The sequence below is a fragment of the Vanessa cardui genome, chromosome 12 (assembly GCF_905220365.1).
Source record: "Vanessa cardui chromosome 12, ilVanCard2.1, whole genome shotgun sequence".
Taxonomy (NCBI): Eukaryota; Metazoa; Arthropoda; class Insecta; order Lepidoptera; family Nymphalidae; genus Vanessa; species Vanessa cardui.
The window spans coordinates 8,323,448-8,338,808 of record NC_061134.1 but is presented as its reverse complement, the minus strand read 5'-3'; the positions used below and the strand labels follow the sequence as shown (position 1 = coordinate 8,338,808).

General features: G+C 32.8%; 1 protein-coding gene across 1 annotated transcript; it reads right to left on the bottom strand.

Annotated features, from left to right (window-relative positions):
* Window positions 1-4,170: 4,170 nt before the first annotated feature.
* LOC124534174 lies at window positions 4,171-15,167 on the bottom strand. The gene is made up of 6 exons (XM_047109884.1): window positions 15,090-15,167; window positions 14,613-14,664; window positions 12,630-12,755; window positions 10,703-10,845; window positions 8,404-8,590; window positions 4,171-4,248 (listed from the first exon to the last, which is right to left on the bottom strand). Exons 1-5 carry the CDS (start codon window positions 15,165-15,167, stop codon window positions 8,414-8,416), a joined length of 576 nt encoding a protein of 191 aa, XP_046965840.1. The 3' UTR covers window positions 4,171-4,248; window positions 8,404-8,413.
* Between the last annotated feature and the right edge of the window lie 194 nt (window positions 15,168-15,361).

The window sequence follows — 15,361 nt, the reverse complement described above, 5'->3', positions numbered from 1 at the left end:
AGATGTCGGTGTCGCGGCTTTGTTCGTATTCTTGCTTACGATTTAGTCGTCAGGTGTTGGGCTTAAAAAATCAGCCTATGACCTTCCATGGAGTTTTTAACTTGAATATGTAGATTAAAACATTAATATTAACTCAAGTATAGTAAGTTGTTAAAAAAAGCAAACTATTAATATTTTACTATACAAAAAGTGTGTGGAAAAATTAAGCATGATGTTTTGGCTCTAAATTTTGGTCACTAAATTTTTTCCACACATACTAACCGGCATACGTTGAGCATTACTATAGGTTTTGTTACGAAATAAACTAAAATTAAACTCAAAATGTTTAATGTGTTATAAATGAAATAGTATCGTATTCTACGTTATATGAAGCCACCGAGGTTTTTTGTAGCTTTTCCTTTTGAACAAGTTTTTAATCAACGTTCATTTTTAAGGGCTTTCGAGATTACAGCACAAATTTAAATTAAACGTTTGCGTCCAGACTCTTTAAATTAAAAACTAATTGTAAACAAGCTTCAAGCTACATTGATAATTAACGAGTCAAATGAAATACAAATTAAAAAAAATCTCAACATTTATAAAACAACATAAAATTATTGCATAACAAATAAACATATCATTGGAAATCAAAGTAATAACAGATATACGATAAGTAATACCCAACCATCCATATAATAACCACTAACAACATATATACCTAACTAATAACTAACCTTGCAATTTGCAAACTATCAATAATTGCGCACATTCATAGCTAGTCGATGTTGGAAATATATTCAAGGGCATAAAAACATTCATAGACTACCTGCAGAATAATTTGTACCTAATACATGTGTTTGTTGTTTATTTAATTCATAATACTTGATAATGTTGATTTCATTTTTTGAACAATTTCGCCGGCGAACATTCTACGGAAAATAGCCAAGTGCATTGGATATATGTTCGAGTGTGTGGGCACACACCAAGAGCATATTAACATTTTTATTTCTATCTATCTCTTTCTCATAATCCGATTGTATATATAAACAAATATGAGACAACGAATAATGTAAAGTGGGTAATACTTCAACAATTAAGAGTGTGGTTAACATTGTCATGTCATGTGAATGAGTGCTTTAATTAAACGCAGAACAATTATATGTACATGTCGCTCTCATAGATAATAGCAGCTGTGTTAACGAACATATCGGTATATATAAATAAATAAACTACTGACCTGTCCTAACGTTGTTCATGATGTAATGATAGCTTGCATGGTTTCCTCGTCACGGTCAATGCAGTGGATAATTCAGTTTTATATTGTTATAGCTGGTAATGACAAGCGTTAATGACTCTTATGTTTTATACATAGAAGTGATATAATGATGTGTACGTTTTTCAAAGATTTATTCTCGTCGAATGTTGCTGCAACGCTAGGCATATTAGAGAAATGTGTAAATACACTGGTATTCACTTATTTTTAGTATCGAATACATAATTGTTGTTGTTGTATAGCTGCCTCATTAGTCTAGAAAATAAATATGCTGTAGCTTATACTGTCAGAGATGCGGAGTTATCGAGTTTGCGGAGTATTGTGAAAAACGTTGGTACGATATTGTCTCTTTTCCTAAAAAACGATCCGTCCTATGTAATTATACGCCGATGAAAAGTTCATTCAGATTTCAGCTATTTGTGAGTGGAATGGGCCCTTGCTTATGGCCTGGTGGCGGTCAAAGTAACATATCTGTCGTATGAATAGGTGATAAAACACTATTTCTTTTAGAAAGGTAAGCAGGTTTGAAATTTACGCAGACTGGTACGTTCGTCCTGTACGGCTTACGAAGCTTGGATGAGACGAACGCCTTGAGTCCCGAAATAAATTTGTAATACCTAATTGGTCATGATTTCTTTCGAGAATATATGCTGTGATACAGACCGGGTATCTCTCATCATGCTCTTGGATTGAAGGCCGTGCCGCGACGGGGCAGATCATAGTCCGTGAAATTGAAAACTGTTTCCTTACGAGCAATCGTGTCAACTTGAAAGGATAGCTCTGATAGCGCATTACGCGTACTGTTCTTCACGGAAACGATCGCGTCACGTCATTATAGCCCACTAGTGTTCCTGCCGCTTAAACGGCTCGGAAACGCTTAGAGGGGCCGACGGAACCATATCTGCTGATAGATTCTCAAATCTATCTCCACATTATGCGGATGGCCACTCGCCGCTATGAACTTTGGTTCTTGATTCTGCAACGGCGGATGTCTTTGTGACCATATAGTTCATAAATGGCCATCACCGTAATAGAGACGGCAAACTTCCTTCCTCAGTCCCCCAAGATTAGTCAGCAGTCTATGAATGTCGACCATTTCTCCCGAAAATTTCTCGATCAGTGGGACTAGGCTCTCGAAGTGTTCTTTGAAGGCCAAGTGACTTATCAGAGTATGGTTCAGGTAATTTGTATACCTAAAAACCAGGCCGCCTGTGCCAAGAGGTTAGATTAAGCCGAATTATCTTCAAAATTTGCGACAATCATATCGTTAGGTCTGATAGCTATAGCATTTTTTTATGGTATAGTTTGGCGGACGTGCGTATGGGCCACCTGATGGAAAGTGATCACCATCACCCATAGACAATGATGCTGTTAAAAATATTAACTATTCCTTACATCGTCAATGTACCACCAACCTTGAGAAGTAAGATGTTACGTCCCTTGTGCCTGTAGCTACATTATATTAAGCCATGCTCTATGATAAATAAGAGAATATGATTTGAATCGATTCATATTTTTCTTCTTTATCTCCTTCCAGTGCACGTGTCACAAGTCAATCTTTGAAATATAACATAATGTCAAAGTAATTGTGAACTACATTGATTCGACTTACGCATGCCGCAGATCTAATTTGAGAGAGCGTATTTCTGTATGTTTTTAGTATCACGAAATTGGTCCAATTTATCCAGTATTGTGTATTTTGAGGTACGTTCAATTACGTCTAATATCAATTCGATCTATTCTTTATGTATTTAAAAATATTTAATAATAAGCAAAGTAAATAGAACACAGAATGATTCCTAATAAAAAAATATTTTCATGTGCGATTTTTCATAAAACATACTATTATTCTGTATGCTTTTTTACCTTTATTTTAAATATGTAGGCGTTATAGTTTTGAACGATAAAAATAGGTAGTCTAAATTTAAAAGAAATAATGCTACTGACTAGTAACAAATGAAACAATGTTATAAATTCTTTTCACATTACAACAGGCATGCTTCATAAACAATTGCTAATGTTTCTGAAATATTCTGAGTAATAGGCACACTGCAGGCCAAATACCTAAAAAATACTTTTTTAGATTTGTTTTGCACATAATAGTTTACTAGCATTATTTTGTATATATTAATATTATAAATGTGAAAGTAACTTTGTCTGTCTGTTGCTCTTTCACGACTAAACCAATGAACCGAATTTTATGAAATTTGCTATGAAGTAAATTTGAACTCCTAGGAAGGAGGAGATGTAGATAGTGAAAATGTATTCCTTTGTCGCATTCTAGTCTTAATAAAAATATTTATATAAAAGTCATTAAATGCGGAAAATATAAATGTCTAAGACTAACTCACATATTGAATCTTAGACCTACTAGACATATTTTGAAGATCACAGTGACTACACACGTCTAGCGGTTTAATGGCTAGGTACATATTTTATTATTTACGAAAGTTCATGGGCAGCGGTGTTTTATATTTTACAATGCAGTCAGTCAATTCATATGTCTATTTGCAACTCCAACAATAAGCCATAAATTGTAAAAACTTACAACAAATATATGATAGCTTGATATATACTTTTCTATGGCATAGGTTGGTGGGCGAGCGTATAGGCCATCTGATGGTAAGTGGTCACCATCATCCAATGACAATGTGCCACCAACCTTGGGAACTAAAATTTTATGTCCCTTGTGCCTGTAGTTACACTGGCTCACTCACCCTTCACACCGGAACACAACAATAATAACTGATGAGTGGGTTGTACCTACCCAGACGGGCTTGCACAAAGCCCTACCATCTAAATTTGATATTTGATAATATTAAATAATTTATTACTTAAACAGTCGTCGATTCAATAGTTTTATACATTTAGGTATTGGATTTGGTAAGTAAAATACAGACTAAAAAATTCGACTCTTAAAATATTTTTATTTAAAGTATTTGTAACACAATATCATAATATGAAAGCGCAGCGCAGCCTGCTTCGGTTTGTATGACCTGTAATGAGAAACCAGTGAATAATAATCTATGACATTATTGCTATGACAAGGACAAAACACTAGCGTGTAGTGTTTGCGGTTTGTAGGAAACAATAAACAGATGCCGAACATAATCTTAATGGTATATAGTTATTTTTATAACTTATATATACTAACTGGACAATGCTCTACCTAATTTAAGACCATTACCAGCCTCTGTTACACGGGTTAATCTTAGATGTTTCAATTTTATCCTAAATTTAGTACACAAATTTAGTAGATAAAAGTATTTTCGTCAGCTAGTTTTTTCCCCTCATCACGACCTCTGACCGATCGTGATCATCTGTATTTCTATAATACTATTATGAATGCGAAAATAACTCGCATTTGTCTTCAGTTTGTTGCTCTTTCACGGTCAAATTACTGAATTTAATTTGATGAAAAATAAAAATATAAAGCAACCTTGAACTCCACATAGAATGAGCGAAGCCGCGTTTGATAACTAGTTTTAATTATAATATATACTTACAAACACTCCATTGCGACTTTATATGGGTAAAATTCATATGAAGCTATTTTATATACGGAAAAGAAACAGTATCAATATTTTTTCAATTAAGTGTAGAGCGAGCTTATGCTTTATTAATATACATTGCAAATCCCTGGAATGTGCAATACATTGTTGCTTGGCGATGGAACATGCTCATATGCCGTTATTATTAATAAACATATTGATTCACATGAGTTATTACAATAAGGATTTTCATAAATATACGAATCAAAATAGAGTAGTCGAGATGGTTCAGTGGTTAAAACACGTGAATCCTTACCGACGGTTTCGTTTTATACCATGGTAAGCTGAATGTGATTTAATACCTTAATTTGTGCTTTTAATAATTTACGCGGAGGAATGTATCGTGGGGAAGTTGTATGTTGTAAGTTGTATGTTGTAAGTTGTATGTATGTATCATTTGTTGCATGATGAAGTAAGTTCCAAATCTTCCTTTAAATATTTAGTAAGAGAAAAATTAAAGATAACTGCTATAAGAACAAATCTATGCCTTCAATCTCTCTATCTATCACATAGTCATTGCAGTGGTACATATATTGAATATTGAAATTATATATTGGATAATTATTCCATGGTATTAATTGTGGGTTCATGAATTATCAATATATCGAGTGCTATATACCGAGTAGCCCACATCGAGTCTTAACATTACTTTTGTTAGGTATTGTAAATAAATTTATATCATTCAAGTATTGTTTAAAGTGCATCATAAAACAAAGCAAAACCCTTGAAATATGTAAATTTATCGTTTATTTTTCTTTATTCCTTCTGCCATTTCAAGGACTAGCGGTTAATCGATAATTTGCAAGGTCCTAGTGCAAATATATTTAATATAGAAAAAGTTATTAAGTATTTGATTGTAACATTTTCACGTAGCTAAACATGTTCAAGATATTATTATTGTAAATTCACACACACATACAGTGTGTGAAAATTATGGTTATTTTAAAAAGTATGGTTTTAATGACGTAAGCAAGAAGTAAGTGCAAGTAGTTCATAACGGTTAAGTTAACTTCACTATTCATTAACGAAAATGGGGTGGCTAAGGGGTGAGAGATGCAACGTCGAATCGATTCAAACAATGGACTGAATTTTTTCTTCCCGGTGACTTGCATTCAGCGACATTTTTAATTAATTTTTTCACTAGCAAGCATCATCAAAAAGGTATTTCAAGTTCAATAGGACTAACATGATTCCAAAACCTGATGAGGTTGATTCTATGAATGTTTGGTAATCAATAATGCTAGAACAGATGAATGAATCTGGATTAAAATTGGCAAGATAGAGATCCTGGAATAGCACGTATAGTTAATTTTTTATTGGTGAAATGTAAGGTTTCGTGGAATAGACTAATTTTTGGTTTACACGGAACAAGATCGACATGGTTTTGCGGCATTGTAGTATTGTAGGGGCCAGTGGCGTAGCTAGATGAGTAAGGGCCCCGGTGCATAGAAAAATAATCTGGCCCTCACCCCCACTTTCCTATACTTTTTTAACTAATAATTACCCTTTAAAATTATAGATACCAAATAAAAAATCTTGTGCGCAGGGTCGTGATTTTGAAGCTTCGGAAGCTTAAGGTTCAGTTAAGAGGGCCCCCTGAACTCCGGGGCCCTAGTGCACTGCACCACCTGGCCTTACGATAGCTACGCCACTGATAGGGACAGATAATGGTATGAGCGATTCTTTATCCTGGAATGCTATGTCAATTTTATAAGGAGGAACGATTTGATAACGATAAACTAAATTTTTTTAATAATTGTTTCACCACCGGAAAGCTAATTTGTCCAGAAGTATCAAAGGTATGATTAGAGTAAGATTTTTAGCCTGGAGTCGAGATGGCCCAGTGGTTAAAACGCGTGTATCTTAACCGATGATTGCGGGTTCAAACCCAGGCTAGCACCACTGATTCATGTGCTTAATTTGTCTTTATAATTCATCTCGTACTCTGCGGTAAAGGAAAACATCGTGAGGAAACCTGCATGTGACAAATTTCATAGAAATTCTGCCACATGTGTATTCTACCAACTCGCATTGGAACAGCGTAGTGGAATATGTTCCACTTCTTCTCAAAGGGAGAGGAGGCCTTTAGCCCAGCAGTGGGAATTTACAGGCTGTTTTTGTTGTTGTTATAGCCTGAAACCAGGAGAAAAAATAGAAAAATACATGCGTGTATGACCTGGCTTCTCACGGGTGCATGCTGATCGACTATATAATTGTATCCGTAAATATCATTCAATTTGGTCAATTATTTGACACGTTCTATAAATGCTATCTATGATGTTTTCACATAATCTCAACGGATTACAAGTTTGGCTCTTGTTTATGATGAATTGCTGGATGTTTTTCGTTTTGTTTGCGTATAATTTATATTTCATTATAAAAATAATATGAATATTTCTTTTGTTCTATATTGTTGAGTGAAAATGAATACCTCGTTTTTGTGACGGTAAATCAGAGAACCTCTAGCTTAATTCCCGTTTCAACCCTCTTCCGTTCCTTTTGAAATATCACCCCTGTTAACGACATACGCCTCACGTCTGAAGTTAATAACAATAAAATATATGTGAACTTTATTTAATTCCAATAATAATTTTATATCATTATATAATATAGTAAAAAGGAAACTAAATGTCCCACTATTTAAATCTTCTGAAGATTTCGAATTCGGCGTTTATTTCAGCGCGGCAATTATCATATGTAAAAAGGGAAAAGAAGTAGCCTATGTTCTTTCATAGTGTTCAAGTTTGCTTCACATTAAATTTCATCAAATTTTGTTCAACTAGGCAAGAGCGACAGACAAACAGAGTTACTTTCACATTTATTATATTATTATAGATAGTATAGGTAGTTCGCTAATGAGGTTTGGTTGAATTTACATCCGATTCACACTGGTGGTTCCTTCATCGCCAAGCAGAATTATACAGACTTCATCATCGTCAGTTATTCTACCACCAAATAACAGTTCTCAGTATTGTTGTTTTCCGGTTTAAAGGGTGACTGAGCTAGTGTAACTACAGGCACAAGGGACATAACATCTCAGTTCCCAAGGTTGGTGGTACATTGACGATGTAAGGAATAGTTAATATTTCTTACAGCGTCATTGTCTATGGGTGACCACTTACCATACCAGGTGGCATATATGCTTGTCCGCCAACTTATACCATAAAAAAGACAAATTTAAAATACCTATGTCATTATGAGAACAATGTGAGATTTGAACGAATGTTTAATTTTCATAAGAAAGTTTCGTATGGGTATTTTAATCTTTATTTCTCCGATTCTGATCTGATAGTTTAGAAGTACTGTAGCCAGTACTGTACACCAGTACGGATTCCACGTGACGTCTGCAACGCTGCACGGTCGAATCACATTAGATTAAAATAATTATCCTATTTATAGTAAAAAGATTATGTTTAGATGATATGTACAATAATCTAATTAGGTAAAGCAGCTAAATGTACAAGTATGATGTGGATTCAAATGGATAAAATTCAAAGTTAAATAAAATTAGCATAGCATGTAGATTTCGTTTCTATCGTCGTTTCGTATAGAAAAAAACAATAACAGATTAATCAATATGTATCTAATAAATTCCCTTACCTGAAATATTTTATCTTAGTCGCTGTGGACAATATTTGATAGTATGAGCGTTGTCACCTGTGGCGCCACAGCGGCGACAAGAGAAGGCCCGCAAAATGGGACATCGCACCCGACCTTTTCCGTCTTTTAAGGCGTGGGTTGTGTACCAGACTTCTGGTTGTCCATTATTCTTGCAGAACCCACACTCCTAGAAAACAAAATAAGTTTGAACAGAGAAAAAAAGCAAAGAAAATATAATAATGACCTCAAGCAAAGTCTTTCCTATAAAATTTGTCTAATATAATTTATTTTACACATATCCGTGCGATTTAAAGAATAACATACATTTCCTAGGAATTGTATACAATTCCTAGATTTCATGCATTTCTGAAAACATATATATGATTTGTAGTAAAAATGTGGGAGAAAAAATACACTATAGAAATTAATACATTTCTTAAATAGCAATTGGTAATGTAAAACATTTGAGATATCACTGTGTACGCGGGCGCAGACTGATTACTTATCAAACGAAAGTTTGACTTTATAAGAATAAAATGTTAAATGTAACATTGTAAATATGACTGACATAGTCTAAGATATATTGTATACTAACCATTATGTGTCACTGATAACTTGAATAAAGAATATTATTATTATTATTAATATTAATATAAGTCGATTTTGCGATAAATACCTTTTAAATGTTACTAGGTAGTTGATTTTCGAAGATTTAATTATTATTTTATTATACGATATGATTGTTATATGAACATTGTTGTCTCAACGAGTGCTTTAATAAAAAATATAATTCACATTTGAACAACGCTTTTTATTACGGCATTATTTGTATATATTTCGTACGAAATTGGAATTACATATATACAATTCCTAGGAATTGTACACATTTCCTCGTACATGTATGTATCAAATGGTTTTCGAAACAATATTTTATACATTCCCTGAATAGCTTCGGAATTGTATACAATTCCTAGATTTCATACATTTCCGGAAACATACACATATATATAATAGGTTAACCAAACGCAGGATAGCTCATAAAGTCCAAAATCATTATGAATTCGATAAATTATCGAAGGGTAAATTTCAAGAAATTTCCATTTCAAAAATGATGCTTCATTTTCCGCTGTATTCATTATTTTCAAGACTATGAATCGACGTTATTAATTTGAACAACATCGGCGAACAGTTGCAAACGATAGTTATTGATTTTATAATACAACCGTAACATTGTTAACGGTATAAAGAGGATTGAGCAAGATAATGAATAAATAAATCTCTTTGACAAAACTTTGATATCAAATACGAAACACTTTTGTAAATTAACCTTTATAAATATTATATAGTGAGTTCTCGGCATGCGTCGGAATGCCTTTTTAAGGTTTGTAAACTATTATCCGATATGACTTGCGGTAAGATAATCTACGTGTTTAAACGTACCTACGTATACCTGTCATGGCCATCGGTTGAGCTATGTCGAACATAACAACTTCTATTTATATGACCATTGAGCGAATACTTCTATCGCTAAGTAGTCGAAATTCAAACATAATTAATATTGAATATTTTGAGAAATCATGGGTATAATCTTTGCTCTAATTATCTAGGTATTTATCCCACAGTTTATATATAAATATAAAATACATAAAAAGCGGTGGATAAACTATTATATTATTATCTATTAATATATAGATATTATATCATAATTTAAATAAATATTTGAGTCGAGATGGCCCAGTGGTAAGAACGCGTGCATCTTAACCGATGATTGCGGGTTCAAACCCAGGCAAGCACCGCTGATTCATGTGCTTAATTTGTCTTTATAATTCATTTGCTCAGCGGTGAAGGAAAACATCGTGAGAAAACCTGCATGTGACAAATTTCATAGAAATTCTGCCACATGTGTATTCCACCAACCCGCATTGGAACAGCGTGGTGGAATATGTTCCAAACCTTCTCCTCTAAGGGAGAGGAGGCCTTTAGCCCAGCAGTGGGAATTTACAGGCTGCTGTTGTTGTTGTTGTTGTTGTTTAAATAAATAAGTATTCTATATAATATAGGTAGGTAAGCAGGAAATGTGCCATCCGATGGGAAGTGATCATCACCACTCATAGTAGTGCTGTAAGATAAATTAATTCTCCCTAAACTTGTGTTCACAACAATACCAAATATTGCTGGTTGGCGGTAGAATATGTATTGGTAGGTCATTGTGCAAGTATATCTGGGTAGTTACACGCACAGAGCCCTACAAAACATACAACTGTCTGGTTATGTTTCGTCTACCTTCTACTATCCTCACCAAGTATTTTTGCAATGAAACCCGTTGCTGGCGGAGTGTGTCTGCGTATTTCATTAAAAGATTGAATTGGTTTGACGACAGAGAGAAGAGAGCAGCTCGTTGCAAGCACATGGCCTTTTCAAATTCCGACTGATGCTTAGTCTCTGAAATTTGAATAATAGTTAGAACGATACAACAAATTACATCTTTATTCTGTATCAATATGTCAGTTTAAAACTTCGAATTAATAATAAATATGAGACAACATCACATACATTACTCTGATCCCAATGTAAGTAGCTAAAGCACTTGTGTTATGGAAAATCAGAAGTAACGAAGGTACCACAAACACCCAGACCCAAGACAACATAGAAAACTAATGATAATCTATATCGACTCGGCCGGGAATCGAACCCGGGACCTCGGAGTGGCGTACCCTTGAAAACCGGTGGACACACCACTCGACCACGGAGGTCGTCAAAATTACAATTGTTGTTGATCTTTCATCGCGTAGGAGACATTTTTGTAGAAAATATTTTATCACACTTGGTATTAGAGCTCTTTTGAATATATTTAAGCTCTCTGTCATACCCACGTTATAATATTAGCAAAGATATTTTATGTACACAATGGGTTTTATTTGTCTTCTATTATAAATATCATAAAGGATCATTGCTAAAACATTTGAACACCTTTGTTTCATTTTATTTTATTAAAAAATATAAAGTCATAAAAAATATGCGAAAAAAACATGCCACTGATTTAATTTTAGCGGTTCTATTCAGTTCCGAGGTGTTAAGATTCTTATCAATGAATAAGCAAGTAAAACTATCAAGGTAAAATATTTTGATTCCGACTTGAGTTTTTTGTCAAGTTACTTAAAATGAGTACACCATTACATAATATAAAACAAAGTCGCTCACCGCCGTCTGTCCCTATGTCCGCTTAGATCTTTAAAATTACGCAACAGATTACAATGCGTTTTTTTTTAATAGATAGAATGACTCGAGAGGAAAGTTTTTGTATATAATTCAAGGATAATATAGAAATAAAACACTGATAATTAAAGAATTTTCTAATCCTACAAGCTATATCGAAGTAATGTATCTATAGCGGTTTGTATTGTCTAATGACACAAAGCTATCAATTTTGTATATGAGTATATTAAACCATTTATTTTGCTATACACATATATTACATAGATTATACACAAAAAAATATTAAATTTAAAGAACACAGCGTAAGTAGCAAGGAATTCATCTCAGATTGACATCCTGCGGTGTATTTAGTATGAGTATTGCACTCCTGCGAAGCCACGGCGGGTCGCTAGTAATATAATATAAGTCTCTTATTCTTCTCATTGAGTAGATATTTGATTTAGATTCCGTATTGATTTTTTTCAGGAACTCTATTCGATCCTCCTGAGATTTCGTATCTTATTCCTTACGCTCTTTGCGATCAGAGTTTGATATTACATATCCTAGAGATATTCACACCTGAATCGTGAAATGGAGAAATAGTGCTCTTTATCTTTAGATTTTATTTAAGCACGTTGGTATATATTAGCTATACCTAACATTACGAAACGCCACGTCCCTTGTTGCCAGTGAAAGTACAGCCTGTACTTTGAAATAAAACTAGTTTTAACGGATTTAAATCGCGTATATTAAATATTTTTATCATCCCGACGTTTCGAGTTTAATTAATATATTCGCTTTTAATTAATATACGCGATTTAAATCCGTTTAAACTAGTTTTATTACAATGTGTAATAATCGCGAAAATCTAAGACAACAGCCTGTACTTTTATTACCTAACTCAGCCTTCAAGCTGGTACACAACGATACTATCTATTGCTGTTAGTCGGTAGGATATGTTGGTGGTATTGATGGTTCCTACCGTAACGGGCTTACAAGCCCTAACCTAGTTTAACAAAAGCTCAACATACCGTCTTTCTTATTTCTATTCTGCACCTTGTCTGTATAATTTCGTTCATAGCCAACGTTTTCACCGTTATCGATGGTCACTTGGGCTTCTAATACTGCAGGATCCAACTTAACAGCCAGTAAAACATCTGCAAGAATCCACGTAATTATTACAGCGATAAAAACGTTCTTATTTCTTTAATTATCCTTTGTTCTCATGGTGATGATTCCTCTTTGTTATAAATACATTTTATATTGATTAATTACTTAGAATGCAATCTGAAAAACCCTTAAAGTTTTTGAAATGTTATTTCAGTAGTATAATTCGAAATTATATTTTAATAATCTTAATTCAAAACGTCTTACAAGAAAGTTCTATTCTTAACACTAAATGTGACTTTTTCAAAGGTATATCCTGAATATTAGGTATTATAATTGCGATATTATGAATGATTTATAATGTCAGGAGTAGTATGTGCTCACGTTTGTGCGTCCTACGTCCCTATAACCTACACTCAGGCGAAGACGCGAGCGTACACAAGTAGATAATTAGTCAAGTGCAGTATCATTAGGCCTGTAGGGTGCTGTAGCTCCTCCAGTGAAGTCTGCGAAGTATGTCAGTCCGTCAATTGTATATTTGTATTAATTGTAACGTGAAGGGGCGATTTAACTTTTCTTTTGTCAGTCATCGATAAAACCATAAAATTACATTTACTGAACAGCCTCAATGACAATAACATTGTGAAAGATTATTAAAGTCATGAAACAAATGAATGCTTCTTTATTTCAAGAAGCGTATAGCAATTAGAAATAAATAAATCGAAGAACAATAACCAATACATTTTTTTCAAGTTGGATTTGCAATATATAGCGGATAATAAATAATTGTTACCATTGTAATTATTATCGTCCTTGTTATATTTCTAAGGAAAAAAATATCTCGATTCAGATGTGATTAGAGAATTTCTATTAATATAATTATTATAAATGTTTGCAGGATAACTAACTACATTTAATTGTAAATAATTAGATATTATGTAAGGAGGTATGTTCTTTAATTAGTAGAGAAAAAAAAGCGTCACGCAAGCTACTAAATTTCTTGCCGGTTCTCCTTGGCTGTTAGTACTTTATATCGTGATTATTTAAATATATACTTAATGTATTTTGTTAAACACGTATAACAGCTGATATAAATATGTTAAATTTTATTTATCAATAATAAATTAAGCGAGGAAAGCAGGATTACGTCGGGAATTGAAACCTTGGCCCAGTTTTCAATAGTACGTGCATGGAATTTGTTCGAAAGAAAACTTGTTTAATACAAAAACAAATCTCATAATAATGATATTATAAAGTGATTACATTTAATGTTCAAATGCAATTTTGTTACTAACTTTATGATTGATGAAATCGGAATGCATTTAAAAATAAGTCTTAAAAATAATAGCTTATGCACATAAAGAAAAAAAATACTGCATAAAGTGGTTTGCTAATGTATATGTAAATATGACTTCAAACAGTTGAATTTAGAAGAGTGAAAACGAATATCAAAATATTCAGGATGATATACCGTTTTGAAAAAAGTCATATTTACTGGGTAGTAAAGGATTTACATCTCTTGCACGACACATATTTTGAATAAAATATACTAAAATAGAATTTGGGACTACACTAACGAATTGATCTTTAAAAAAATTTAAGAGCGCTTAAGATTGTTTAGGGTTACATTTTAAGTACCTGATTAATAATTATTTCTCTTTTATTTCTTATACATATAATGAGCATGCAATATCAATTATATATGTATGACAAAATTTAGAACCATACCTAAAATTTTTAAGACTAACCCATTAACAATAATTTACAGTTTAGTATGAATTTTATTTTTGATAGTTCATAAGCGCCAAGGTAAATAGTAAGCGACATTGTATGGGCCCCTTTGTTTAGAGCTTATAATGACCCTTTTAAAACCACCAACAAGTAAAAATATGAAGTGGTAATCTTACCGGAATGAAGATTGGATTTCTCTCGAACTAAAGCGATGTTGGGTAAAGAGGTCTGAAATAAAAAAATAACACAGTTTTATAGTATATTATCCTTTGTTATATGTGTTTTACAGGGAGATTATAACAGAACCGATGAACAGATGGCTCGCACATTGGTTAAGCTTGTATCTCTGTATTGATAATGTCCGGCAGCTTTATTCATTTATGGTTGCGGGTTTTGATTCACAAATGACTTTACACTTAAAATCGCTCCTTATTGTGTCAGAACAAGAAAGCTATTACTATCACTAACTTTTTTTTTTCTAAAATTAATGTTTGTATATTATTATATATTTATATGATTGTATCTAATTGAATTCTATCGTGAAAAAGAACAAAAAGGGTAGGAATGTTAATAAAAATATTTTAAGATAAACATAATATGATTCAATATTTGAAAATCATGTAACACTTGTTCAAATAATATTTAAAACATACCTTATAAGATATTGGCAATATTTCTTTGTATATACGTCCTTCTTTGAAGGAATCTTGGCAAATTGTTGTAACATCCATTATTAAATTGATTTTTTAAAGTAAATTATAACGAAATGTAACAATATGAATAAAATTGGTTACCAGTCGAACATATTATTATGTACCTATAAATATTGATTACAAGAGTATTCGTTACAATATATCTACCCTCTTTATTTAATATTTTAACAAGGCAATAATAATAAACTTGTTTCTTTAAATATGATTTAAAA